We start from the raw sequence: 27,048 nt of genomic DNA, 5'->3' as shown, positions 1-27,048 counted from the left end.
GATTTCAGTCGTTTATGTTTTAACCAATCCCCCTGTTGTGATAATCAGGATGATTAGTGCCCCGGGGAACAGATCGTTGCTGTTGTCTCACCCTCTGTCTCCCTTCCCAGGTTGAATTGGCCCCTCTGCTGCTTCACCCCTTACAGCAGAGAGAGAGAGAGAAAAAAACTACGCAACATTAAAATGGTGAGTGTATGGGAGCCAGCAGGCCACAAGCGTTTAATCTGTTGAAGTTAGAAGGGAAAGTTTTGTTTTGTTTTGTTTTGTTTTGCTTAAAGTTAAAGATGTGGATCTGAGCCTGCATTTGTGGAGATTCTCACCTGCCCTGATTAGAGAGAGGGATCACTTCTCATTTCGTGGGGAGGGGGAGTATCTCTCTATCTACATACTTGGCATTACATTGTGTTGCCCTATTATGTGTTTTCTTTTTCTTTTAATAAACATTTTATTGAGGTATTTTAGCTATAGTAACAATAAACAATATACATGAAACCATAAACATAGTGCAAAAGCCATTTACCCCCCCCCCCCCCCCCCCCCCCCAGTCTGCTGACGATTAATTTTCCGCGAGGAAGTCGATGAGCGGTTGCCACCTCCGGGAGAACCCTAACAGTGACCCTCTCAGGGTGAACTTGATTTTCTCCAAACAGAGAAAGCTAGCCATGTCCGATAGCCAGGTCTCCGACTTCAGGGGCTTTGAGTCCCTCCAAGCTAATAGTATCCGTCTCCGGGCTACCAGGGAAGCAAAGGCCAGAACGTCTGCCTCTTTCTCTTCCTGGATTCCCGGGTCTTCCGACACCCCGAAAATCGCCACCTCTGGACTCAGTGCCACCCTTGTTTTTAACACCGTGGACATGACATCCGCAAACCCCTGCCAAAATCCCCCAAGGATCGGACATGTCCAGAACATGTGGACATGATTCGCTGGTCCTCCCGCACATTTTGCACACCCGTCTTCCACCCCAAAGAATCTGCTCATCCGAGCCACTGTCATGTGAGCCCGGTGAACGACATTAAATTGTATCAGGCTGAGACTGGCACATGTTGCAGACGCGTTGACTCTACTCAACGCGTCTGCCCAAAGGCCCTCCTCTATCTCTCCTCCCAGCTCCTCCTCCCACTTGCGCTTCAGCTCCTCGGTCTGCGTCTCCTCCAACCCCATAAGTTCCTTATAAATGTCAGAAACGCTCCCCTCACCTATCCATCCTCTGGAAACTACCCTGTCCTGAATTCCCCTTAGCAGTAGGAGCGGGAAGGTTGACACCTGCTTACGTATGAAGTCCCACACCTGCAGATACCTGAATTTGTTTCCCCTCGCCGACCCAAACTTCTCCTCCAGCGCCCTCATACTCGGAAAGCTCCCCTCTATAAACATATCCCCCATCCTCTCAATCCCTGCTCTGCCATATCCGGAACCCCCCCATCCATACTTCCCGGGGCAAACCGGTGATTATTACAGATTGGGGATGAGATCGATGCTCCCACATGTCTCCTCCATTGCCCCCGATTTTCAGGGTCGCCACCACCACGGTCCTGGTGGAGTACCGTGCCGGCGGGAACGGCAGAGGTGCAGTTACCAACGCCCCCAAACTGGTGCCCTTGCATGAAGCCGCCTCCATACGCTCCCATGCCGACCCCTCAAACACCACCCACTTCCTCATCATGGCTATATTCGCCGCCCAATAATACTTACTAAAATGTGGCAGCGCCAGCCCGCCCTCTCCCCGACTCACCTCAAGCATTACCTTCCTTACTCGCGGGATCTTGCCCGCCCAAACAAAGCCAGTGATCACCCTGTTGACCCGCTTAAAAAAGGACCGCGGAATAAAGATGGGGAGACACTGAAATACAAACAGGAATCTCGGGAGGACCGTCACCTTCACCGTTTGCACCCTCCCAGCCAGAGACAACGGAAGCGCGTTCCATCTCTGAAAACCGTCCTTCATTTGGTCCACAAGTCGGGCCAGATTTAATTTATGCAGCCGGTCCCGTTCCTGCACCACTTGAATGCCTAGGTAACTAAAGCTTCCCCCTACTAATCTAAACGGCAGCTCCCCAAATCGCCTCACCTGGACTTATTTTTCTTTTCATGTACTAAATGATTTGTTTGAGCTGCTCGCAGAAAAATACTTTTCAGTGTACCTCTGTACACGTGACAATAAACAAATCCAATCCACACAAGTAAATGTGGTCGAAACAGGCCATTCAGCCCATCCAATCCCTGCCGGTGTTCATTCTCCACTCCAGTCTTCTCTTATTTTTCCTCCTCTAAGTTTGGGCCATGGGGGTGGGGGACGGATGGGGCATGGGGTGGGTGGGGGTGTGTGGGAGGGGGGTTGGAGCGTTGGGATGGGGGTGGGGGTTGGGGTGAGGTGGCTGAGGTATGGGGGTGGGGAGTGGGGTGGGGGGTTGGGGCATGGGGTGGGGGGGGTTGGGGCATGGGGTGGTTGGGGCATGGGGTGGGGGGGCAGGGTGTTGGGGCATGAGGGCGGGGGTGTTGGGGCATGTGGGCAGGGTGGTTGGGGCATGGGAGGGCAGGGGGGTTGGGGCACGGGAGGGCGGGGGTGTTGGGGCAAGGGGGCGGGGGTGTTGAGGCACGGAGGGTGGGGGTGTTGGGGCACGGGGGTGGGGGTGTTGGGGCACGGGGGCGGGGGTGTTGAGGCACGGAGGGTGGGGGTGTTGGGGCACGAGGGTGGGGGTGTTGGGGCACAGGGGCGGGAGTGTTGGGGCATGGGGGTGGGGGGGTTGGGGCACGGAGGGGTTGGGGCACGGGGGCGGGGGGGTGGGGCATGGGGGTTGGGGCACGGGGGTTGGGGCACGGGGTTGGGAAGGGGTTTGGCGTATGGGGGGTGGGAAGGGGTTTGGCGTATGGGGGTTGGGAAGGGGTTTGGCGTATGGGGGGTGGGAAGGGTGTTGGCATCTGGGGGGGTGGGAAGGGGGTTGGCGTCTGGGGGGGTGGGAAGGGGTTGGGAAGGGGTTGACGTCTGGGGGGGTGGGAAGGGGTTGGCGCCTGGGGGGGGGGTGGGAAGGGGTTGGCGTCTGGGGGGGTGGGAAGGGGTTAATGTCTGGGGGGGTGGGAAGGGGTTGACGTCTGGGGGGGTGGGAAGGGGTTGGGGTATGGGTTTGTGGGGGTATGGGGGTGAGTGGTGGGAGGGTTGGGGTCTGCAAATGGCGATAAATTGATTTAAATGGTTGGTACAAATGTCGGCGGTCAGCTGTGTCTGAGTCATGGGTTGATTTTTCTAACATCTATGTGCGGTGCCCTCTGGGAATTGGCCAGTCATTGACAGCCCCATCCACCCTATTACAGATAGACGCTTCCTGATATCCTGACACATGAAAGTCACAGGCGAGAGTGGTAATGTACCTCAGAGGGTCAGGGAAATGCCTCTGGGGACATGGGTTCAGATCCCACCACGGAAGCTGGTGGAATTTAAATTCAACTAATAAATCTGGAATTGAAAGCTGGTCTCAGTAACAGTGACCATGAAACTATCACTGATTGTCGTAAATACCCGTTTGGTTCCCCTTTAGGGGAGGGAATCTGCCTCCCTTACCCGGTCTGGCCTACTTGTGACACCAGACCCACAGCAACGTGGTTGACTCTTAAATGCCCTCTGAAATGTCCCAATGAGCCACTCCATTTGAGGGCAGTTAGACATGGGCAACAGAAGCTGACCTTGTCAGTGACTCCCACATCCCAGGAAAGAATAAATTGAAAACACAAGGCAATGTTGACCTTCAGCTCAAGCGTAGCTGAATTGCAAAGAATAGAAAGTGATGGGTCAGTCATATCTCGAACAGATCCCGTGTGAAACATTGCATTGGTTACTGGGCAGCACACCTCGGAGATTGTCACTCTGCTGAATCTACACTCAGGTCGTTTAAATTCTGAAGACTGGTTCGCGTACTTGGTCTGTGTTTGTAAGGTCTGTGTTGTAAGGTTGGTCTGTGTTGTAAGGTTGGTCTGTGTTGTAAGGTTGGTCTGTGTTTGTAAGGTCTGTGTTGTAAGGTTTGTCTGTGTTTGTAAGGTCTGTGTTGTAAGGTTGGTCTGTGTTGTAAGGTTGGTCTGTGTTTGTAAGGTCTGTGTTGTAAGGTTGGTCTGTGTTTGTAAGGTCTGTGTTTGTAAGGTTTGTCTGTGTTTGTAAGGTCTGTGTTGTAAGGTAGGTCTGTGTTGTAAGGTTGGTCTGTGTTGTAAGGTTGGTCTGTGTTTGTAAGGTTGGTCTGTGTTTGTAAGGTCTGTGTTTGTAAGGTTGGTCTGTGTCTGTAAGGTTGGTCTGTGTTTGTAAGGTCTGTGTTTGTAAGGTTGGTCTGTGTTTGTAAGGTTGGTCTGTGTTTGTAAGGTTGGTCTGTGTTTGTAAGGTCTGTGTTTGTAAGGTTGGTCTGTGTTTGTAAGGTCTGTGTTGTAAGGTCTGTGTTGTAAGGTTGGTCTGTGTTTGTAAGGTCTGTGTTGTAAGGAAGGTCTGTGTTGTAAGGTTGGTCTGTGTTTGTAAGGTCTGTGTTTGTAAGGTCTGTGTTGTAAGGTTGGTCTGTGTTTGTTTGGTCTGTGTTGTAAGGTTAAGGTTCTAGGTGTTTAAAATCATTAAACCGGAGTTGATAACAGAGAGGAGAGGCGTGGGGGTGCCCTGTACCAGAGAGGCATAACCTTAAAGTGAGGCTGAGGGCAGGAAGCACACCTTCAAATGGACGTTAGCCTCCCTCCTCAAAAAGACTTTTGTGTTAACTGAGATATATTCAAGACAAGAGATATGGGGAAGGGTATCAGAACTGAATTGAAGTACAGATGAGCCACAGTTTAATTGGATGGCAGCTTAGATGTGAATGGTCACCACTTGTCCCCGTGCTCCCAGACTAATCGGAGCACATTGTGGAGTCGATAATGTTTTTGATGAAGTGATTGGAACCGTGCTGCCTGTCATCTGTCTTTGTTAACTTATCTTTTGGTCCTATGCAAACTCTACCTTTTTTAATAAAATTTAATTAATGCCTTTGCATAAAATGTACAGTCATGGTTCCTATTTTAGATGACCTATCAGAAAGGTGACACTTTCTTCTCAGTTTCTAGTTGCTCTGATGTTTCCCCACTCACTACTCTGTGGAATTCACCCACTACCACTTGGACTTTTCGAAACTAAATATTTATTTGGTATCTATCCGCCTTAACATGTGGTCAGGACCCACAGTCAATGGGTTAAATCTCTCTCCCCTGGAGTCACAAGGTTGAAGGTTCAAGTCTCGCTCCGAGAACACGTAATCCGGGCCTGGCGGAGTTGGGCTGAGCTTGGGCCTGGCTGGGGCTGGGTTTGGGCCTGGCGGAGTTGGGCTGAGCTTGGGCCTGGCGGAGTTGGGCCTGGCTGGGGCTGGGGCTGGGTTTGGGCCTGGCGGAGCTGGGCTGAGCTTGGGCCTGGCGGAGCTGGGCTGAGCTTGGGCCTGGCTGGGGCTGGGACTGGGTTTGGGCCTGGCGGAGCTGGGCTGAGCTTGGGCCTGGCTGGGGCTGGGGCTGGGTTTGGGCCTGGCGGAGCTGGGCTGAGCTTGGGCCTGGCTGGGGCTGGGGCTGGGTTTGGGCCTGGTGGAGCTGGGCTGAGCTTGGGCCTGGCTGGGTTAGGGTTGGGGCTGGGCCTGGCAGAGTAGGGGGTTGGACTGGGGTTGGGTCTGCTTGGGGCTGGAAAGTATTTATCCCTGGGCCAAAACCACTCTTTTAAAGAATAAGCAGGTTGTCTGTTCATTGTACTGGCTGTTTGTGGGATCCTGCTGTGCAAATACTGGCAGCCATGTTTCTTGCATTTCAAAAGTAACTACACGTTGTGTATAAATTGCCTTGGGATGTGTGAAACCTGCTATAGAAATGGGAGTTTGTTGTTTTTTGTTCTTTCTCCCAGATGACTTGAAATTCTCTCTTGGGGAATGTCCCCTTCGCCTTCCATTACGTTTTAAATCTAGCTCCTTGTCTCTTTCCACCAGCTGACTAAATAGTCCCCACCACAAGACTTTAATGGTGAGCTTTACATTTAAAAATAAATAAATTTAACTGACCCAATTCCTTTTTTTCCAATTAAGGGGCAATTTAGCGTGGCCAATCCACCCTACCCTGCACATCTTTGGGTTGTGGGGGTGAAACCCACGCAGACACGGGGAGAATGTGCAAACTCCACACGGACAGTGACCCAGAGCCGGGATCGAACCTGGGACCTCGGCGCCGTGAGGCGGCAGGGCTAACCACTGCGTAACGTGCCCCCCCTTAGTGGGTTTTACATAAGACTGATTTGGGGTCTTTCTTTGGGGGGTGGAGGCGGGGAGGGGGCTGGGGTTGGAAACTCTTCCTTGGCACATTCTAATTTGAAATGGCTCAAAGGAAGATGATGTTGACATTTTATTTATCTACCCCAATGTTAAAATTGGAATAGAAAAAATTAGTGTTGGCTTTCGCAATCTTGCGGCATCTCAAAAGTGCTTGACAATAAATTGAGCATCAACTTGCACGGAGCAAGACCCAGCAAACAGCAATGCGATGGTGACTGGATATTCTGCTCGCAATGTTGGTTCAAAGAAAGATATTGGCCGGGAAACCAGTGGCCATGACGTCTTTTACACCATCCGTTGGCAGCACAGGCCTTGGTTAACATCGCCTCAGAAAGATGTCACTTCTGCCAGCGCAGCACTATCTCGGTACTACTCCAGGGGGTCTGTGCTGTTTTCATGTTTACCGAAGGTAAATGCAAATGAATGGGTCCCACCTTTTTACATATTAAGAACTAGGGGCAGGAGTCGGCCATCTGGCCCCTCGAGCCTGCTCCGCCATTCAATGAGATCATGGCTGAGCTTTTGTGGACTCGGCTCCACTTTCCCGCCCGAACACCATAACCCTTTTGATGTACCGTCAATTACCACGAGATGAGAATGGTGAAACAATCGAGGCTTTTTTGCAGAAGATGTTGTGCCTCCTGTAGCTGGAACCAGAATGGAAGCAGCGCAGGAGAGCACACATTTTTATACTCCGCCTGCTGGGCGGAGCCAGCAGGCAGGGATTTACTGCTGTACCTGTAATATACAGGCAGCGCTGTAATACATACAATATACCACTAGTTGTGTCCACATTCGCCCCCTGTTTAAAAAAAAAAGTCCGGCGAGGGTGACGAAAACATTACAAATTAAGTCTGTCGGGGGCTTTGACCCTCCGCTGCGATCGCCTCAGTCCTGGTGGTGATATGAGCGTCGACGTGGTCACCCGCGACACTGGGAGCGTGTTGTCCTCGTTTTCGTCACCCCTCAGTGAATCCGGTGGGAGGACGGATCCTGCTGGGGTGGGGGCTGCCGTGAGGTTCGCTGGTGGGAGGGTGGGTGGCGCAGGGGTGGATGAGGCAACCGGGGGGGGCAGTGTCAGGTCGGGGGTCGTGGGTGGGGAACCAGCGGGTGCCAGGTCCCGGAGGGAGACTGTGTCTTGGTGCCTGTTGGGGTGCGCCATATAGGCGTACTGCGGGTTTGCATGGAGGAGGTGGACTTTCTCGACCAAGGGATCTGATTTATGACTCTGCACATGCTTCTGGAATAGGGCGGGTCCAGGAGCTGTCAGCCATGTTGGGAGCGAGACCCCGGAGGTGGACTTCCTGGGGAAGGCAAACACACGTTCATGAGGGGTCTCGTTAGTGGCGGTGCAGAGGAGCGACCGGATGGAGTGGAGCGCGTCGGGGAGGACCTCCTGCCAGCGGGAGACCGGGAGATATTTAGACCGCAGGGCCAGCAGGACGGCCTTCAGGCCGTCCCATTCTCCCTCTCCACCTGCCCGTTTCCCGGGGGTTGTAGCTGGTCGTCCTGCTCGAGGCGATGCCCTTGCTGAGCAGGAGCTGACGCAGCTCATCACTCATGAACGAGGATCCCCGATCGCTGTGGATGTAGGTGGGGAAACTGAACAGAGTGAAGATACTGTGCAGGGCTTTGATTACCGTGGCAGAAGGCATGTCTGGGCACAGGATGGCGAAAGGGAACCGGGAGTACTCGTCAATTACGTTGAGGAAGTACACGTTGCGGTCGGTGAAGGGGAGGGACCCTTTGAAGTCCATGGTGAGGCGCTCAAAGGGGCGGGAGGCCTTCACCAGATGAGATCTATCTGGCCGGTAGAAGTGCGGCTTGCACTCTGCGCAGACCTGGCAGTTTCTGGTGACAGTCCTGGCCTCCTCAATGGAGTAGGGCAGGTTGCGGGCCTTGACAAAATGGAAGAACCGGGCAGCACGGTAGCATTGTGGTTAGCCCAATTGCTTCACAGCTCCAGGGTCCCAAGTTCGATTCCCGGGTGCTCTGGTTTCCTCCCACAGTCTAAAGATGTGCAGGTTAAGTGGATTGGCCATGCTAAATTGCCCTTAGTGTCCAAAATTGTCCTTAGTGTTGGGTGGGGTAACTGGGTTATGGGGATAGAGTTTAGAGTGTGGGCTTGGGTGGGGTGATCTTTCCAAGAGCCGGTGCAGACTTGATGGGCCGAATGGCCGCCTTCTGCACTGTAAATTCTATGTTGCAACCGGGTGACCCCTGGCTGGCAGAGGTCATAGTGGAGAGCCCGGAGTCTGTCCACTTGTGCGCTGGCACATGTACCGCGGGATAGGGCATCAGGGGCTCGTTGAGCTTCCCCGGGCCATACAAGATCTCAAAGTTATAGGTGGAGAGCTTGATCCTCCACCTCAATATCTTGTCATTTTTGACCTTGCCCCGCTGTGTATTGTTGAACATGAAGGCAACCGACCGTTGGTCAGTGAGGAGAGTGAATCTCCTGCCAGCCAGGTAATGCCTCCAATGCCGCACAGCTTCCACAATGGCTTGGGCCTCCTTTTCGACAGAGGAGTGCCGAATTTCAGAGGCATGGAGGGTACGGGAAAGGAAGGCAACGGGTCTGCCCGCCTGGTTGAGGGTGGCGGCCAGAGCCATGTCTGATGCATCGCTCTCCACCTGAAAGGGGAGGGACTCGTCAACCGCATGCATTATGGCCTTGGCGATGTCTGCCTTGATGTGGTTGAAGGCCTGGCGGGCCTCCGCCGTCAAGGGAAAAACTGTGGATTTGATGAGTGGGCAGGCCTTGGCCGCATAATTAGGGACCCACTGGGTGTAATACGAGAAAACCCCCAGGCATTGTTTCAGGGCCTTGGAGCAATGGGGGAGGGGGAGTTCCAGGAGGGGGCGCATGCGGTCGGGGCCGGGCTCTAGGACTCCATTTTCCACTACGTAGCCAAGGATGGCAAAGCGGTTGGTGCGGAACATGCATTTCTCCTTATTGTATGTGAGGTTAAGGAGTTTGGCGGTATGGAGGAATTTTTGGAGGTTTGCGTCGTGGTCCTGCTGATCATGGCTGCAGATGGTGTGGGAAGGTGGCCCGCAGCCTGTACTGGTCAACCATTCGGTCCATCTCGCGCTGGAAGACCGAGACCCCATTGGTGACGCCGAAGGGAACTCTGAGGAAGTGATAGAGGCGGCCATCTGCTTCGAACGCAGTGTATGGACGGTCCTCCGGGCGGATGGGGAGCTGGTGGTAGGCGGACTTCAAGTCAACTGTAGAGAAGACTCGATACTGCGCAATCTGATTGACCATGTCAGATATGCGTGGGAGGGGGTACGCGTCGAGCTGTGTGTACCGGTTGATGGTCTGACTGTAGTCAATGACCATCTTGTGCTTCTCCCCGGTCTTCACCACCACCACTTGAGCTCTCCGGGAGCTGTTGCTGGGCTCAATGATCCCCTCCCGCAGAAGGCGTTGGTCCTCCGACCTGATGAAGGTCCTGTCCTGGGCACTGTACCGTCTGCTCCGAGCGACGACGGGTTTGCAATCCGGGATGAGGTTCACAAACAGGGAAGGTGGATCGACCTTAAGGGTCGTGAGGCCGCAGACGGTGAGGGGGGGGCAGGGGTCCGCCGAATTTCAAAGTAAGGCTTTGGAGATGGCATTGAAAATCCAGGCTGAGCAACAGGGCAGTGCAGAGATGGGGGAGGGCGTAGAGCCTGAAGCTGCTGAACTCTACGCCCTGGACGGTGAGGGTCGCGATACAGTACCCCCGGATTTCCACGGAATGGAATACGGAGGCCAGGGAGATTTTCAGGGTGATGGGGTGTACCGGGAGGGAGCAACGCCTTACCGTAGTGGGGTGGATGAAACTCTCTATGCTCCCGAACTCAAAGAGGCAGGTCGCTTCGTGCCCGTTGATCTTCGCCGTGGTCGTGGCGGTCGCGAGGTTGCGGGGCCGAGACTGATCCAGGGTGAAGGAGGCGAGCTGCGGAAAATGTTGGGAGGTCCCGGCCTGATCAGCGGTGGTGGAGGTAGCAGGAGGCGGCGAACGGCCAGACGAGCCGGGGTCCTGAGGCACAGTCCACAATAGCGCCAAAGATGGCGGAGCCCACGGGCCACACGGAGTTTATGGAGGAGAAGATGGCGGCGCCCCTGGGTTGCACATGGTGGGGGGGGGTGTAGAAATGCCGCGCCTGGAAACAGCAGCGAGTGACCGGGCCTGGCAAACAGAAACAAAGTGACCTTTCTTCCCACACCCGTTGTAGGTCGTGCTCCGTGCCGGGCAGCGCTGCCTGGGGTGTTTGCTTTGTCCACAAAAATAACACTTGGACCCCCCCCAGAGTTGGCTGGCTGCCGCGTGGCGCAGGCTTGTGGTGAGCTGGAGTCGGCAGCTGGTGGGGCCCATGATGCCCACGAGGGTGCCGCGCGGTTGTGGGTGTAGGACTCCAGGTTACGGGAGGCCACTTCTCGTGAATTTGCAAGCTGCCTCGTCTCCGCAAGATCGAGCGTATCCCCTTCCAGCCGTCGCTGGCGAACCTACGTAGACTTCATGCCCCTGACATAAGCGTCTCTGATTAAAGGTTCGGTGTGTTGGACTGCCGAAACTGCCTGGCAGTCACAGTTCCTATCCAGGATCTGTAGGGCCCGCAAGAAATCATTCAGAGTCTCCCCAGGGAGTTGCCGTCTCGTGGCCAGGAGGTACCTGGCGTACACTTGATTCCCCGGTTTAATGTAATGTCCCTATCGGAGCGTCATCGCTTCTGAGTAGGTGGGCGCATCCCGGGTGAGGGGGAAAATTTCAGGGCTCACTCGCGAGTAGAGGACATGGAGCTTTTGTGAGTCCGAGGGTTCTTCAGCGGCTGCTCTGAGGTAGCCTTCGAAGCAGGCTAGCCAGTGGTCGAAGGTAGACGTGGCATTGGCTGCATGAGGGCTCAGCTGCAGGCGATCAGGCTTGATTAGGAGATCCATCTTTTAAAATCTTGTCCAATAAATTGATGTACCGTCAATTACCTCGAGACGAGAATGGTGAAACAATCGCGGCTTTATTTCACAAGATGGAACCAGAATTGGAGCAGTGCAGGAGAGTAAACACTTTTATACACCACCTGCTGGGCGGAGCCAGCAGGCAGGGATTTACCGTCGTACCTGTAATATACGGGCAGTGCCGTAATACATACAATATACCACTAGTCTTGTCTGCCACAACTTTATTCCTTTATTCTTCAAAAAACTGTCTCTCTTTATATTGAAAACATTTAATGAAAAAGCCTCTACTGCTTCACGGGGCAAGGAATTCCATAGATTCACAACCCTTTGGGTGAAGAAGTTCCTCCTAAACTCAGTCCTAAATCTACTTCCCCTTATTGTGAGGCTATGCCCCCTAGTTCTGCTGTCACCCGCCAGTGGAAACAACCTGCCCGCATCTATCCTATCTATTCCCTTCATAATTTTATGTTTCTATAAGATCCCCCACATCCTTCCAACGAGTACAGTCCCAGTCTACTCGACCTCTCCTCGTAATCCAACCCCCTCAACTCTGGGATTAACCTAGTGAATCTCCTCTGCACACCCTCCAATTTATTGCTCACCTGATGAAGGAGCTGCGCTCCGAAAACTAGTGATTCGAAACAAACCTGTTGGACTTTATAACCTGGTGTTGTCAGACTTCTTGCTGTGCCCACCCCAGTCCAACGCCGGCGTCTCCACATCATGGCTTATTGAATACATCTTCATGGCTCAGAAGTTTTTTCAAACAATTTAAGGAGCACTGACTCTTGTACTTTCCATCTGACCCAAGTAGGGCATGAACCTGAAGCTCTTCATCGAGACACACCAGGAGAAAGGTCATTAAGGGTCAGCTTAAACAGACAAATAATTGTAGGTGTATCAAATGACGTTCAGCATGAAGTCTGTGAGAGCAGGTTGCACAGAGCACATTAGGTTTACGCTCTGATTGGTTGTATAGCTATCGTCCACCTAAAAAGTAATGACTTGTTTAAAATGTATCTGTGATCCTGAGGAGCATTGACAGGGTGGAGATGGAGAAGGTAGTTTCTTTTCGGAGAGAATCTAGGACAAGGGGTCTCCCATTGAAGACGGATGAGATTATTTATTTTCTGAGGGCTGAGAGACTTTGAAATCTTCTTTGAAATTCAAGAATTGAGGCTTTGAATATCATTAAGACAAAAGTAGATAGATTTTTGATGAGCAAGGGGGTGAAAGGTTACCTGGGGTCGGTGGGGGTTACCATCCGATCGGCCATGATCTCAATTGAATGGGAGGCTCAAGTGGTCTAGTTTTGCTTATTGTGAACCTCCCTGAACGGTGCAGATTCTGTCTGAGGTTTGATTAATTGTCGATGTGGCAATACAGTAGTTGCAGTGAACACTGCACTCTTCACCTCCTCTTCCAACCCACCTCTTTTAAAATATTTTTGTGAAATTCTCATCAACGTTTTCAATGCTACGCACCTCACTATCGCGATCCTCCTCCAAACTCTTCCAGCATCTGGGGACTCTTGTGTTCCTCCATTTCTGGATTCTTTTGCATCCCTCATTTTAATCATTCCACCGTTTGCATCCATACCTTTTTTTGGCATTCTACTATTCTGTATTTGATTATGGGTGAGTCTGGTTACTATTGATGCTCATCATGCTTGATTAGTGGGTGTGGACTCAGAAAAGTAAACTAAAGCCAGAGCTGCGGCGTAAGAGTAGACATTTTGAATTTAAATAATTAAATGTTTCCATTCTGCATTCTTCATGGCAACGTCTAGTCCAATTGCCAACCAATCAGCACACACTTCACGTGCAGTATAAATTGTTGTTCTCCCTTTGCCATTGGTAATTTCCTGTGAGCTGACCTGATGAGTCCAAGATGAAAAGCTTCGACAGCATGTCTTTTTTTTCAGCAATACTCAAATTCTGTACTCCCAAGCGACTATATAAAATGTACAACACTTTCTGCTGCCTGGGCCCTAACCTCTAGCATTCCCTTCCTCTGGTTTTCCACACACGGGCAGTACTTAAACCCAAGTCTTTGGTTATCTGTCCGAACTCCTTCATTTGCTTGTGTAAAATTCAGTTTGCTATATAAATAAATCTTTTTTGTCACAAGTAGGCTTACATTAACATCGCAATGAAGTTACTGTGAAAAGCCCCTAGTCACCATATTCCCGCGCCTGTTCGGGTGCACAGAGGGAGAATTCAGAATTCTCTACTGGTACAGGAATTGAACCTGCGCTGCAATTGTACAGGGTATCGGTGAGGCCACATCTGGAGGATTGTGTGAAGTTTTGGTGTCCTTATCTGAGGAAGGATGTTCTTGCTATGGAGGGAGTGCAGCAAAGGTTTTCCAAGCTGATTTCTGGGATGGTGGGAGTGTCGTATGAGGAGAGACTAAATCGGTTAGGATTATATTAATTGGAGTTTGGAAGAGTGAGAGGGGATCTCATAGAAACTCACAAAATTCTAACCGGATTAGACAGGGTAGATTCAGAAAAAATTTCCCGACGGTGGAGGAGTCCAGAACTAGGGGTCATAGTTTGAGGATAAGGGGTGAACCTTTTCGGACTGAGGTGAGGAGAAATTTCTTCACCCAGAGAATGGTGAATCTGTGGAATTCACTGCCACAGAAAGTAGTTGAGGTCAAAACGTTGTGTATTTTCAAGAAGGAATTGGATATCGCTCTTGTGGCTAAAGGGATATGGGGGAAAGGCAGGATCAGGGTATGGAACTTGATGATCAGCCATGCTAGTGAATGGCGGAGCAGGCTCGAAGGGACGAATGGCCTCCTCCTGCTTCTATTTTCTACGTTTCTATGTTTGATCGTTCTTGTTTGGAAGGATTTTCTTTGCAATGTTAAAAGTGCTTTCTGATGCAAGTTGACGGTGGTTGGGCAGGGGAAGAAGGGATGGTGGGCGGGGGGTGGAGTTGGCAACTCTTAAGCACAGCAGTTCACCTTTTTGGGGGAAAATTGCGCTGCGGCTCTAGGAATTAACAGTGACAAAAATAACTTTTTTCTTTACTGCCACCGTGCTGCTATCCCTCTGATTTTCTATTCTTCTCACCAGCGTGAATGTATCTCCATCCACATTGGCCAGGCTGGTGTCCAGATGGGCAATGCCTGCTGGGAGCTGTACTGTCTGGAACATGGCTTCCAGCCTGATGGGCACAGGCGGGATGGCACGAGCCCAGGAGGGGCAGATAACATCTTTAACACCTTCTTCTGTGAGACGGGAGCTGGGAAACATGTGCCCAGGGCCATCTTTGTGGATTTGGAACCATCTGTGATTGGTAATGTATGCACCCAAGTCTACAAATATTGTGGGAAGATTTGATAGCATTACAGTAAAACGATTTGAGTAGAATGTGCTTAATGGAGCAGTGGAATTCAGCACAAACTCTCCAGCTAATATCGGCAGTGGGATCCAGGACAACTGTGCTGAACTCTACCGTCCCATTGAGATGTGGACATAAATAAACATAAGAATCCGCCTTCTCAAAGGCGATAAGGGATGGGCAATAATTGCCGAGCCAGCAGCACCCACATCCCATGAAAGGACTTTTCACGGCTGACTTACCACAACTGGGCCTCCCTCACCATCGTCCCCCAATCCCCTTCCTATCCAAAATTCTGATCAACGTCTAATGTAAAATGCTGCAGATGCTACAAATCTGAAATTCGAAACGGGCTGGTGCAGGAAGTATTTGCAGAGGGCGAGACAGTTAATGTTTCAGGTCCTGGCCATTCTGAAGGGCGGCACACGCTGAACGTTACCTGTTGTTTTTTTCTCTACCTGTTGAATATAATCAGGGGAATATAATAAAGAGGCTGGTTTAGCACAGGGCTAAATCACTGGCTTTGAAAGCAGACCAAGGCAGGCCAGCAGCATGGTTCGATTCCCGTAACAGCCTCCCCGGACAGGTGCCGGAATGTGGCGACTAGGGGCTTTTCACAGTAACTTCATTGAAGCCTACTCGTGACAATAAGCGATTTTCATTTCATTCCTTTTTTTTTACGTTAACAACTGGAGCATGCGCAGTTCCATGAGGATCCCAAAGATTCAGCACCTCTACAATCTCTGTCCTAAATGGCCAACCCTTTCACTGGGACCCACGCTCCATGTTCTAGATTCTGTAGTCTGGGGAAACATTTTCTTGGCACCTACCCCATCAAGCCCCTCAAGGACTTTTTATGTTCCAGTGAGATCTCTCATTATTCCAAACCCCAACGAATATAGGTCTAGTCTACCCAATCTCTGCTGCTGTGTGCTTGGGCCAGTGAAGCTGACCTGTGAAATTGATCGCACACGCGCACTGGGCTGGATTTCCGCAGAGTCCGGACAACTCCACGGACCTTCTTTAAAAGAAAATGGTGGGCAAGACCCGGATATGGAAGTCCCACGCTATTTATGACATCCCATTATTGCTGCTAAGAAATCATACATTTTAGGGCAGCATGGTGGCGCAGTGGTTAGCACTGGGACTGCGGCGCTGAGGACCCCGGTTCGAAAACCGGCTCTGGGACACTGTCTGTGTGGAGTTTGCACATTCTCCCCGTGTCTGCGTGGGTTTCACCCCCACAACCCAAAAGATGTGCAGGGTAGGTGGATTGGCCACGCTAAATTGATCCTTAATTGGGAAAAAAATAATTGGGTACTCTAAATTTATAAAAATTAAAAAATATATATTTAAAAAAAGAAATCATACATTTCATAGAAATCCTAGAATTTACAGTGCAGAAGGAGGTCATCTGGCCCATCGAGTCCTCACTAGCCCTTGGAAAGACCACCCTACTTAAGCCCACACCTCCACCCATCCCGGTGACCCAGTGACCCCGCCTCACCTTTATGGACATCCAAGGGCAATTTAGCATGGCCAATCTACCTAACCTGAACATTTTTGGACTATGGGAGGAAACCGGAGTACCCGGAGGAAACCCACACAGACACGGGGTGAACGTGCAGACTCCACACAGACAGTGACCCAAGCCGGGAATCGAACCTGGGACCCTGGAGCTGTGAAGCATCAATGCTAACCACTGTGCTACCGTGCCGCCCATGAAAGAAAGCACTTTGCAGGGCTCGTCAAGGGGATGAACATGGACCATGTAAGAAGAAAGTATCAAAACAATGCTATTTGAGCTAAGTGTTGAGTTTAAATCCCCCGCCCTTTAAACTTAAAAAAAAAAACTGGCTGTAGCTGTTAGTGATTTGTTAGTGCCTCCGCTTATCCGCCTCCTTCCCGCCTGAAGATGAGGCAAAGAAACGTCTGTCACTGGACGACTGCGGCTCATGTCCTCTGGACATGTTTCTGGAACCTACCTCTTCATTCACCCGAGGAAGGAGCAGTGCTCCGAAAGCTAGTGATTCGAAACAAACCTGTTGGACTTTTAACCTGGTGTTGTCAGACTTCTTACTGTGCTCACCCCAGTCCAACGCCGGCATCTCCACATCATTATTAAGGATCGCTATCCCTCTTAATTTTAAAACATTTTCTAGTTGGATGTGGGTGTTGCTGGCTAGGCCACCATCTGTGCTCATTCCTAATTACCCTTGAGAAGGTGGTGGCGAGCCACTTAACTGGTGCAATCCATGTGGTGTAGGTACACCCACGGTGCTGTTAGGGAGGGAGATCCAGGGTATTGGCGACGAAGATACAGCAATTATAATTCCAAGTCAGGATGATATACAGCTTGGAGGGGAATTTGCAGGTCCCTAGGTATCTAGGTATTGGGGCTGGTTTAGCTCACTGGGCTAAATCGCTGGCTTTTAAAGCAGACCAAGGCAGGCCAGCAGCACGGTTCGATTCCCGTACCAGCCTCCCCGGACAGGCGCCGGAATGTGGCGACTAGGGGCTTTTCACAGTAACTTCATTCAAGCCTACTCGAGACAATAAGCGGTTTCATTTCAATTTTTCATTTCATCTGCTGCCTCTGTCCTTCTAGATGGTAGTGGTTTTGGGCTTGGAAGGTGCTGCTTAAGGAACCGTGGTGAGTTTCTGCAGGGCATCTTGTAAATGGTACACACGGCTGGTACCGTGCGTCGGTGGTGGAGGGGGGTTAGCACAAGTGTTTCTCCACCATTATTCCTGCAGATGAAATCCGAGCTGGAGCGTATTGCCAACTGTACCATCCCGAGCAGCTTATCACTGGGAAAGAAGATGCTGCCAACAACTATGCCCGTGGCCGTTACTGCATTGGTGCACAGATCATTGACAAAGTCTTGGAAAGAATACGCAAACTGGTGGGTGTCCGCATTCGTTATTTTATATACAAATTTATTTCACAGATAAATCTATTTAACGTGTGGATTGCTGGCAAGGCTGGGTTTTTATTGCCCAACCCTATTTACCCTCAAGATTCTATGATTCTAAGAAGGTGGTGGTGGTGAGCTACCTTGAACTGCTGCAGTCCCATGCAGTGTAGGTATACCCGCAGTGCTGTTAGGGAGGCAGTCCCATAATTTTCACGCAGCGATAATGAAAGAACGGCGGACATGTCAAAGTCCCGATTTGACTGGAACTGGAGCTGTTCCCCTCGCTTCTGCTGTTCTGTCCTTCCAGGTAGCAAACTGGTCGAAAAAGTGTAACGCACCCTTTACTGAATTTAAGCAACAATATGCACACACCCTGACCAAGCCTATCAAATATTTAACTGGGATATTTTGCCAGCTGTTGGTCACATGGATTCCATTAGGAAATATTCACAGAGAAAGCGGGGGATGGAGAAGTTAGATATCCATTGTGCTTGGTTGAATATTGTGGCCAGGCACTTATACTCCAGGAGCCATTTATAAGTATCTTCTCCCCACTCCGGATCCGAAAATGTCAAAGCTTCAAGGGCAATGTGTCCAAGTTTGCAGATGACACTAAGATGAGTGGTAAAGCGAAAAGTGCAGAGGATACTGGAAGTCTGCAGAGGGATTAGGATAGGTTAAGTGAATGGGCTCGGGTCTGGCAGATGGAATACAATGTTGACAAATGTGAGGTTATCCATTTTGGTAGGAATAACAGCAAACGGGATTATTATTTAAACGATAAAATATGAAAGCATGCCGCTGTGCAGAGAGACCTGGGTGTGCTAGTGCATGAGTGGCAAAAAGTTGGTTTACAGGTGATTAAGAAGGCAAATGGAATTTTGTCCTTCATTGCTAGAGGGATGGAGTTTAAGACTAGGGAGGTTATGTTGCAATTGTATAAGGTGTTAGTGAGGCCTCACCTGTAGTATTGTGTTCAGTTTTGGTCTCCTTACTTGAGAAAGGACGTACTGGCACTGGAGGGTGTGCAGAGGAGATTCACTAGGTTAATCCCAGAGCTGATGGGGTTGGATTACGAAGAGAGGTTGAGTAGACTGGGACTGTGTTGGAATTTAGAAGGATGAGGGGGGAATCTCATAGAAACATATAAAATTATGAAGGGAATAGATAGGATAGATGCGGGCAGGTTGTTTCCACTGGCGGGTGAAAGCAGAACTAGGGGACATAGCCTCAAAATAAGGGGAAGTAGATTTAGGACTGAGTTTAGGAGGAACGTCTTCACCCAAAGGGTTGTGAATCTATGGAATTCCTTACCCAGTGAAGCAGTCGAGGCTCCTTCATTAAATATTTTCAAGATGAAGACCGATAGTTTTTTGAAGAATAAAGGGATTAAGGGTTATGGTGTTCGGGCCGGAAAGTGGAGCTGAGTCCACAAAAGATCAGCCATGATCTCATTGAATGACGGAGCAGGCTCGAGGGGCCAGATGGCCTACTCCTGCTCCTAGTTCTTATGTTCTTATGTTATGTTCACCCTCCCTCAATCCAGGGAAACCATACATTAAAAAAAAAAAAATAAAATGAGAGTATCCAATTACTTTTTCCAATTAAGGGGCAATTCAGCGTGGCCAATCCACCTGTCCTGCACATCTTTGGGTTGTGTGTGTTGGGGGGGGGGGTGACCTACGCAGACACGGCGAGAATGTGTAAACTCCTCCAGTGACCCGCGGCCAGGACTGGGGTCCTCGGTGCTGTGAAGCAGCAGTGCTAACCAGTGCGCCCCGTGCTGCCCGTGGGGAAAACCATACTTGCTGCAATAATGTTAGGAGAGGAGTTGCCTGCTAGCCCATCCAGCTTGTTCCATCAGCAGAATAACATGCTCAAAGTGATGAATTTTAGGTGAGTAATAGTGAAGAAGTCTATCTGAGTGGAATCTGGGAAGGAATTCTCCAAGGAGAATTTCCACTCGCTATCATGTGTATCCAACAGTCCATCTTAATCCTTCAAACCATGGGAATTTGAACACAGGCCATCACTCCAATTAGTTAAACAAAGCACTTTACCTTTCTGACTCGCCTCATTTGGTGTCTAATTTGTGTGGTGAATGTAGCAATTTCAGATATATATGTATTTGGCGCAGTAAGGGTTTGAGTGTTTGTGTGTTTGAGTGCTGCAATCACGGTTTTTTTTAAATTCTGGTTTGTAAGAGAGCTAGGTTTTTTTGAGAGCTATAGGTGCAATTAAAGCATTGTAAAAGCTTGGGCTAATAGATTTTTGTTTAGATTAGGAGGGTTTCACTGTGGAGTAGAGACATTGGGCGTGATCCAATGGCCAAGCTGCACCCCAAAAGCAGCTTGGCACAGCGTGGTGATTAGAAACCGGGAGATCCGGCTTCCGGGATTTACACGGCTCGCAATGCCTCAGGAGGTCCCACGCTGTAAATCCCGCCCATTGTAAATCCTGCTCACAGTGGGTGGGATCACTTTTTTTTATCAAATCTGCATATTGGAGCACAATGGCTAGTCTCACTTTAATGTGCAGATTCCCGAGGTACCAGAGGCTTTGGGATCTATCCCCTTCGTCCCAGCGACCTCGGGTGAGTGCCGGTCAACACTGGTCCCCACAAACAGGGACCAGATGGAATGGCACTTGTGGGGGGTCTCCCAAAGGATCAGAGGCCCCCAGATGCATGCTGGTACCCTGCACTGATGGTGCCACCTGGGTGGAGCTGGTGGGGACCCTCCCGTAGTGCGTTGGGGTTTGGGGGGGTGTCGGGTGCTTCGGAGATTGATATGCCGTTTAAAAATGGCATCCTGATCTCTCGCTACACTGAGGAGTTCCGGCGAGTAGAGCTCCTTGATGTGCGTCCTTGGCCACGTATTCCCCTCTGAGGCCCCCTTGTATAATGCGAACGGCGTCTCTCAGCACTGTGAGCGCTGGGAAACATGTGGCTAAATGCGCTCTCTATGGGACTTAGTTTCCGTTTAGTTGAATCACGCCCATTGTGTTTCAGTTTGGTAAGATGATGTAACTAATGGGAGGAGCTCCAGTACCAGGAATTTTGCAGGAAGGAAGGCAGTCCAGTTGGGAGATGTAAGTCTCTAAGAATACTGCTTCTGAAGACTGCAGCTGGAGATCCTACTGATCCTCTGACCGGGTCACGTCTCTTCAGTTAAACCACTCTCAAAAGATCTCTCAAAGTGGAGGTTCAAGACATCCCTGTACAGCGGGGTTTTCCTGAGTGCTAAGTGTATTTAAAAGTGGATTGGGTCCTGAGATGGTTCTGCTACCAAGTCTGGTACCAGGGATGACATCCTTCAGTTATTTGGAGAGACTGGGGAAGTCGGGAACTTTTTTCGTGGACCAGAGGAACTGAGGGCAGATGTGATGGTGTTCAAAATGATAAGGAATTTTGGAAGTTAATAAGGAGAAATCATTTCCACGAGCAGAGGGCTGGGCAAATGTTTTTTAAAAATCTGCGCATTCAGACATAATATCTCAAGGTTCCTAACTTTCAGAAGGGCGTTGGATGCTTACTTGGAGAATTTTCAGGGTTAGGGAGAAGGGGATGAAGTGGATAAAATTGGAATGTCCTCTCAAAAGATTGTACACATGCAAAATGGACGCAATGAGTTTAATTCAAATGATTCATAATGGCATATGACTCGCAAAACTAGAGCATGTTGATAATACCTTCCTGCACTTTTATGTCCCCGTCAGGCCGATCAATGCTCAGATCTTCAAGGTTTCCTGGTGTTTCATAGTTTTGGCGGAGGCACTGGCTCTGGGTTCACTTCCCTGTTGATGCGCCATCTCTCTCTGGAATATACCAAGAGGACCAAACTGGAGTTTTCAATCTACCCGGCTCCAAGGATCTCCACCGCTGTGGTTGAACCGTACAACTCCATCCTGACCACCCACACCACCCTCGAGCACACCGACTGTTCCTTCATGGTCGACAATGAAGCCATCTACGACATCTGCCAGAAGAATCTGGGTGTTGAGCGTCCAGGTTACGTCAACCTGAACAGGCTGATTGGCCAGATTGTGTCGTCAATCACAGCATCTCTCCGCTTTGATGGAGCACTGAACGTCGACCTGACAGAATTCCAAACTAACTTGGTGCCTTATCCTCGTATCCATTTCCCCCTGGCGACATACGCTCCAGTAGTCTCGGCTGAGAAAGCTTACCATGAGCAACTGTCTGTGGCCGAGATCACCAACTCCTGCTTTGAACCAGACAACCAGATGGTCAAGTGTGACCCCCGCCGTGGTAAATACATGGCCTGTTGCCTACTCTATCGGGGTGACGTGGTGCCGAAAGATATCAATGCTGCTATTGCGATCATGAAAGCTCAACGTTCCATCCAGTTTGTTGACTGGTGCCCAACTGGTTTCAAGGTTGGCATCAACTACCAGCCTCCCAGTGCCATACCTGGAGGTGACCTGGCCAAGGTGCAGCGTGCTGTGTGTATGCTGAGCAACACTACGGCCATCGCTGAAGCCTGGGCTCGCCTCAATCACAAGTTTGACCTGATGTACGCCAAGCGCGCCTTTGTGCATTGGTATGTGGGTGAGGGGATGGAGGAAGGGGAGTTCTCAGAGGCCCGTGAAGACATGGCAGCTTTGGAGAAAGATTACGAAGAGGTTGGTGTAGACAGTGTAGCTGATGATGATGACGAAGAATATTGAATGTTATACTGTAGCACGTTTTGTTTTGATTCTTGACTTAAATGTGACTCAGTTTTGTTGAAAACTGAATTATTAAAGCAATTTGTTTAAATATTGTACATTTGAGTTTTACTTATTAATCCTCATTTTAAAGAGAAGTATAATCTTTATTAGTGTTACAAATAGGCTTACATTAACACAGCAATGAAGTTGGGTGCCCCTAGTCGCCCTACTGCGGCGTCTGTTCGTGTACTCCGAGGGAGAATTCAGAATGTCCATATTACCTAAGCACGTCTTTCGGGACTTGTGGGAGGAAACCGGAGCACCCGGAGGAAACCCACGCAGAGACGGGGAGAACGTGCAGACTCCGCACAGACAGTGACCCAAGCCGGGAATCGAACCCGGGACCCTGACAATGTGACACAACAGTGCTAACCTCACTGGGCGCTCGCCAGAACTCCTCAGTGTAGGGAGTGATCGGGAAGCCATTTTAAAGTTCACATTGTGATGTCTCGTTGGCTCTCTCGAGGTGTAACAAGCTGGGTAAATCCTGGGACAGGGTCCTCCTGGCTGTGCAGTGCTGCTTTTCTGGCACAATGAGCCCACCTTGCCTCACCGAACTCCAGGTCCCACACGAGTGGTTTCAAATACTCTATTAAATTAAACTTTCCCTCCACTGCTTCCATTGAGGTTTCCCTTTCATGTTTTACACCTCTCCCTTCAGGTTTAATTTGTCTTAAAGGCTTTTACACAAACTCCGAGCTCCAGCCACCCATTTCCACAATTATTTCAAATAATGTCTCGCAAACTGTTCTAATTTCTTACAAACTTTAGCATTACCGTAGATATCTTTCTGGCCTCTCACGATCCAATGTCTTTCCGAATCTCTGTGACTTTCTTGAACTCTAATCTGTTCTTCTCTCCATTTGTATCGTTTCCATAACCAGCTGGACTTTAGATTTCCGGCATTTTGTTTTCTTAAACGTTACGCCATAGCGTGCAGAGGCGGACCTGTGCTTTTGGCTGCCCCGCGCTCTTCCTCTTTGCGGGGGCCCCACGTTGCACTCTGCCCCCGGTGATGTGGCAGCCTACCCACAATGACGTCAAGTCCCACCCACAATGACGTCAAGTCCCACCCACAATGACGTCAAGTCCCACCCACAATGACGTCAAGTCCCACCCACAATGACGTCAAGTCCCACCCACAGTGACGTCAAGCCCCATCCACAGTGACGTCAACTCCGTTCCTACCCTGCCCACCCTCAGTTAACACAATGCAAGGTACAGAAACCCAAAACCTCGCCCTCGCCGCCCAGTCCAGCCCAGTTGCCTGGCTGGTCTGTGGCTCTGGTTGAGTCACCCTGCTACTACTTGCTGCTGCTGCCCAATTCCCCCAGGTACGACACCGCCGCTCGACTGGCCACCTTCGCACCTCCTGAATGCTGCTCTGCTCACCTCTCGGCTTTCGCTTGGGTGTCCAGACCTCGAGACTTGATGGCTGCATGTGCTCCAGCAATCTCTTCATACATCTGTCCTGCCATCCCAGGAATCAGCCTGGTAAACCTTCGCTGCACTCCCTCCATAGCAAGAACATCCTTCCTCCGATAAGGACACCAAAACTACACCCAATCTTCCCGATGTGGAGTTACCAAGGCCGTGTATAATTGCAGCAGGACATCCCAGCTCCTGTACTCGAATCCTCTCGTTATGAAGAGCAACATACCATTTGCCGCCTTTACCGCCTGCTGCACCTGCATGCTTCAATGAACAATGCAGACAGTGAGCCAAGGACCAACCATTGGGTAGGGCGCTAATGAATGAATGAATGAATAGTCAATATGATAAGTGACCAGATAATCAACTGTAGCTGGAGGAATCAATATTGACCAGGATTCCATGGCTATCTCCCCTGTTCCTCTTTGAAACGGTGGCCATGGAACTCTTTGCATCTGAAAGACGTCACACCTCTCTGACTATGATTCTGTGGCACCTCCGACTTTGCAGCATTCCCTCCGAACTGCAATAGGATATTGTGTTCCATGTTTTTGGGGTGGATCAATCTTCTGGTTGAGGGAAGAGCGTTAGAACTTTGTGAAACTGGCTTCAGAACCAGCTGTTAAGGAAAATTAAGATTAAAACATTAAATTGGGATAATAAAATAAGAAAAGGGGATAAAAGCGGACTGACAAGTGCAGCTGTCTGAATGGGTGTTTTGATATGCAAATTAGCATACCCTTGGGAAAAGCAAGTGTTTACCTATGCGACTTGGGGGGGAAAACAATGGGGTCTAGAAGAGGTGACTTTAAGGTGAAGAGATAAGGGAATTGGCACTTATCTGCTCAAAACTAGATCCACAGGGTGGGTAACTTCAAAGGGAAAAATGATATATTCATAGCACATAACTGGAGAAAGGGACACAGTGGAGGCAGATAGCAATACAGCCACACCCAGCTGCAGAAAGCCAGACTCTCCAGAAAACAAGATATTGCTAAAAGGGCAACCGGTTAAAATCAAAAGCTCCAACCAAGAAGATTATTCCTTCTCTGAAACTGAAGACAGCTTGCCCAAAAAGGGACAAATACCCTTCTGGTGGTAATTATCTGCTGGATGTAACTCATATAGTCATATAATATTGGATGTTGTTGTGCAGCACGGTGGCGCAGTGGGTTAGCACTCACGGCGCCGAGGTCCCAGGTTCGATCCCGGCCCTGGGTCACTGTCTGTGTGGAGTTTGCACATTCTCCCCGTGTTTGCCTGGGTTTCGCCCCCACAACCCAAAGATGTGCAGGGTAGGTGGATTGGCCACGCTAAATTGCACCATAATTGGACAAATTTAATTGGGTACTCTAAAATTTAAAAAAAAATATTGGATGTTGTTTGCAAAGAAGGAGAATTTCCCAGAGGTCAGGAAACGTCAGGAGTTGGGGGGGGGGGGGGTAATTTAATGTAATACTGTGCAGCCATCAATGTAGCTAAGTTTACTGTTGTGGTGTATTGTAGTTCTCCTTGTCATGTGTTTCCTTTTAAGCTAATAAATATTTTTTATCACAAAACAACTGGGCTGTTTCCTTAGCTTTACGCATCTCTTCTCACAGCAGACCAAATTGAAAGAACTGATGTTCTAAGTTACCCTTCTGTGTTTTGGGATACCCTCGTATTTAACAACAGCGGGGTTCTTAACAAAATTTGAGGCGGGATTTATGGGGAACTTGTGACTTTTAAACGTCGCGAGAGTGAGGGAAGCGTTGAACTAAGTGAGGAGGCCTGTGATTGAAAATCAGGTGACTGAAACATGCCATGGCTCTTGTCACCGCTAAGATTTGTTTGGGAGGAAACATTCTAACGTCGGAAGGCTTGCGAAGTGTACCTGAAGCGAAATCGATGGAATTGGTGAATGTGGGTTACCTGCAGGGACTAAGACAGTCGAGGTAATTGAAAATATAGCAAAGCATTTAAATGCACTGTGATGATATGATCTGCATACTCGTCTGCCATTGGGCCAGAACGTCGGCTTACCATTGGCCCTGGTCGGTCATGTGCCTCTCGACCGATTGGCCGAGAGGCTGAGTTAACCACGCCTCTATTAACGAGGTATAAATGCTCAAATGCCTGACGATCGTCCCTTTCCACTGTAGACGATCGCAGAGCTGTGTTCTAGTTAATTAAAGCCAGACTTTGGTAAATCACTCGCCTCGCGTGCAATCGATGGTACATCATGCACAAGACTTGTCCGATAGATCAAGTTCTCCGAAAAGTGAGGCAATTGAATCGTCTAAAATTCACCTGCGAGCGAAAATACATGAACCAGAGATGGAAGAAGAGCAGCCATGTCAAGGGAAATTGGAATTGAGGTAACTTGACGTGGAAGGTTAGGAAGGGGAAACGAGGAAAAAGAGAGAGAGAGAATTGGAACTTAAAATGCTGGAAGTTAAAGCAAGACACCAGGGCAGGCTGTGGAAGGACGCAAGTCCAGACACGAACCTAGTGGGAAGATGTTTAGATTTGTACAGCACTTACAAAATTTGACAAGAAGGACGTGGAGGTATTTTTAAAACTCATTTGAGAAAATAGCGAGACAAATTTAAATGGTCGCAAGCTATCTGGATGCTGGTCTTACAGAGTAAGCTCATAGGTAGGTCTATGTGTCTATCTGGATGCTGGTCTTACAGAGTAAGCTCATAGATATGTGTCTATCTGGATGCTGGTCTTACAGAGTAGGCTCATAGGTAGGTCTATACATGTGTCTTTTTCAAAGGAAAGATCTGGGAAGTATAATACAGTGAAGAAAACTATTGTGATGATCGGTATTTACCTTTAAGATCTTGCCCCTTTAAGAGGCTTGGAACCCTGGGGGACTCTGCCTCTGGCTACGCCCCCAGGAAACAGTATAGGATAAGGCTCCATGTTGCGAGCACACTTCTCTCGAATGCAGTCCTGTTCTCTGTATATTAAAGCCTTTGATTACTGACCTCACTCTCGCGTCGTAATTGAGAGTGCCTCAACTAGAGTGCGAATGAGTTAGTACAAGAGGCTTCCAGACAGAAGTTTTGAAATGTAAGAAAACCGTCCAGTCAGACTTATATTGAATTTGAATGGGTTAAATAAAGTAATTTTGAGAGGTGGGTGAGAGCAGTAAAAATAGAAGGAACCTATGAGGCTCTTAGAGAAGTAATTCTGTTGCAAGGTGATTAAGAAGGCATACGGCACGTTTGCATTCATCAGTCGGGGCATTGAGTACAGGAGTTGGGAAATCATGTTCCAGCTGTATAAAACCTTGGTTAGATTGCATTTGGAGTATTGTGTGCAGTTCTGGTCACCACGTTATCAGAAGGGCGTGGAAGCTTTGGAAAGAGGGCAAAGA

General features: G+C 49.6%; 1 protein-coding gene across 1 annotated transcript; it reads left to right on the top strand.

The window, feature by feature from the left end:
• The first annotated feature begins 99 nt into the window (after positions 1–99).
• On the top strand, positions 100–22,299 carry LOC119962183 (tubulin alpha-4A chain-like). Its single transcript, XM_038790138.1, has 4 exons — positions 100–186; positions 14,334–14,556; positions 17,359–17,507; positions 21,237–22,299. The coding sequence occupies exons 1-4, from the start codon at positions 184–186 to the stop codon at positions 22,206–22,208; spliced, it is 1,347 nt and encodes a 448-aa protein (XP_038646066.1). The 5' UTR covers positions 100–183; the 3' UTR covers positions 22,209–22,299.
• Positions 22,300–27,048: the final 4,749 nt, after the last annotated feature.

The sequence above is a fragment of the Scyliorhinus canicula genome, chromosome 2, assembly GCF_902713615.1.
Source record: "Scyliorhinus canicula chromosome 2, sScyCan1.1, whole genome shotgun sequence".
In the NCBI taxonomy this organism is placed as follows: domain Eukaryota; kingdom Metazoa; phylum Chordata; class Chondrichthyes; order Carcharhiniformes; family Scyliorhinidae; genus Scyliorhinus; species Scyliorhinus canicula.
Note: the sequence above shows the minus strand (reverse complement) of the source record. Positions and strands in the feature narration are given on the sequence as shown.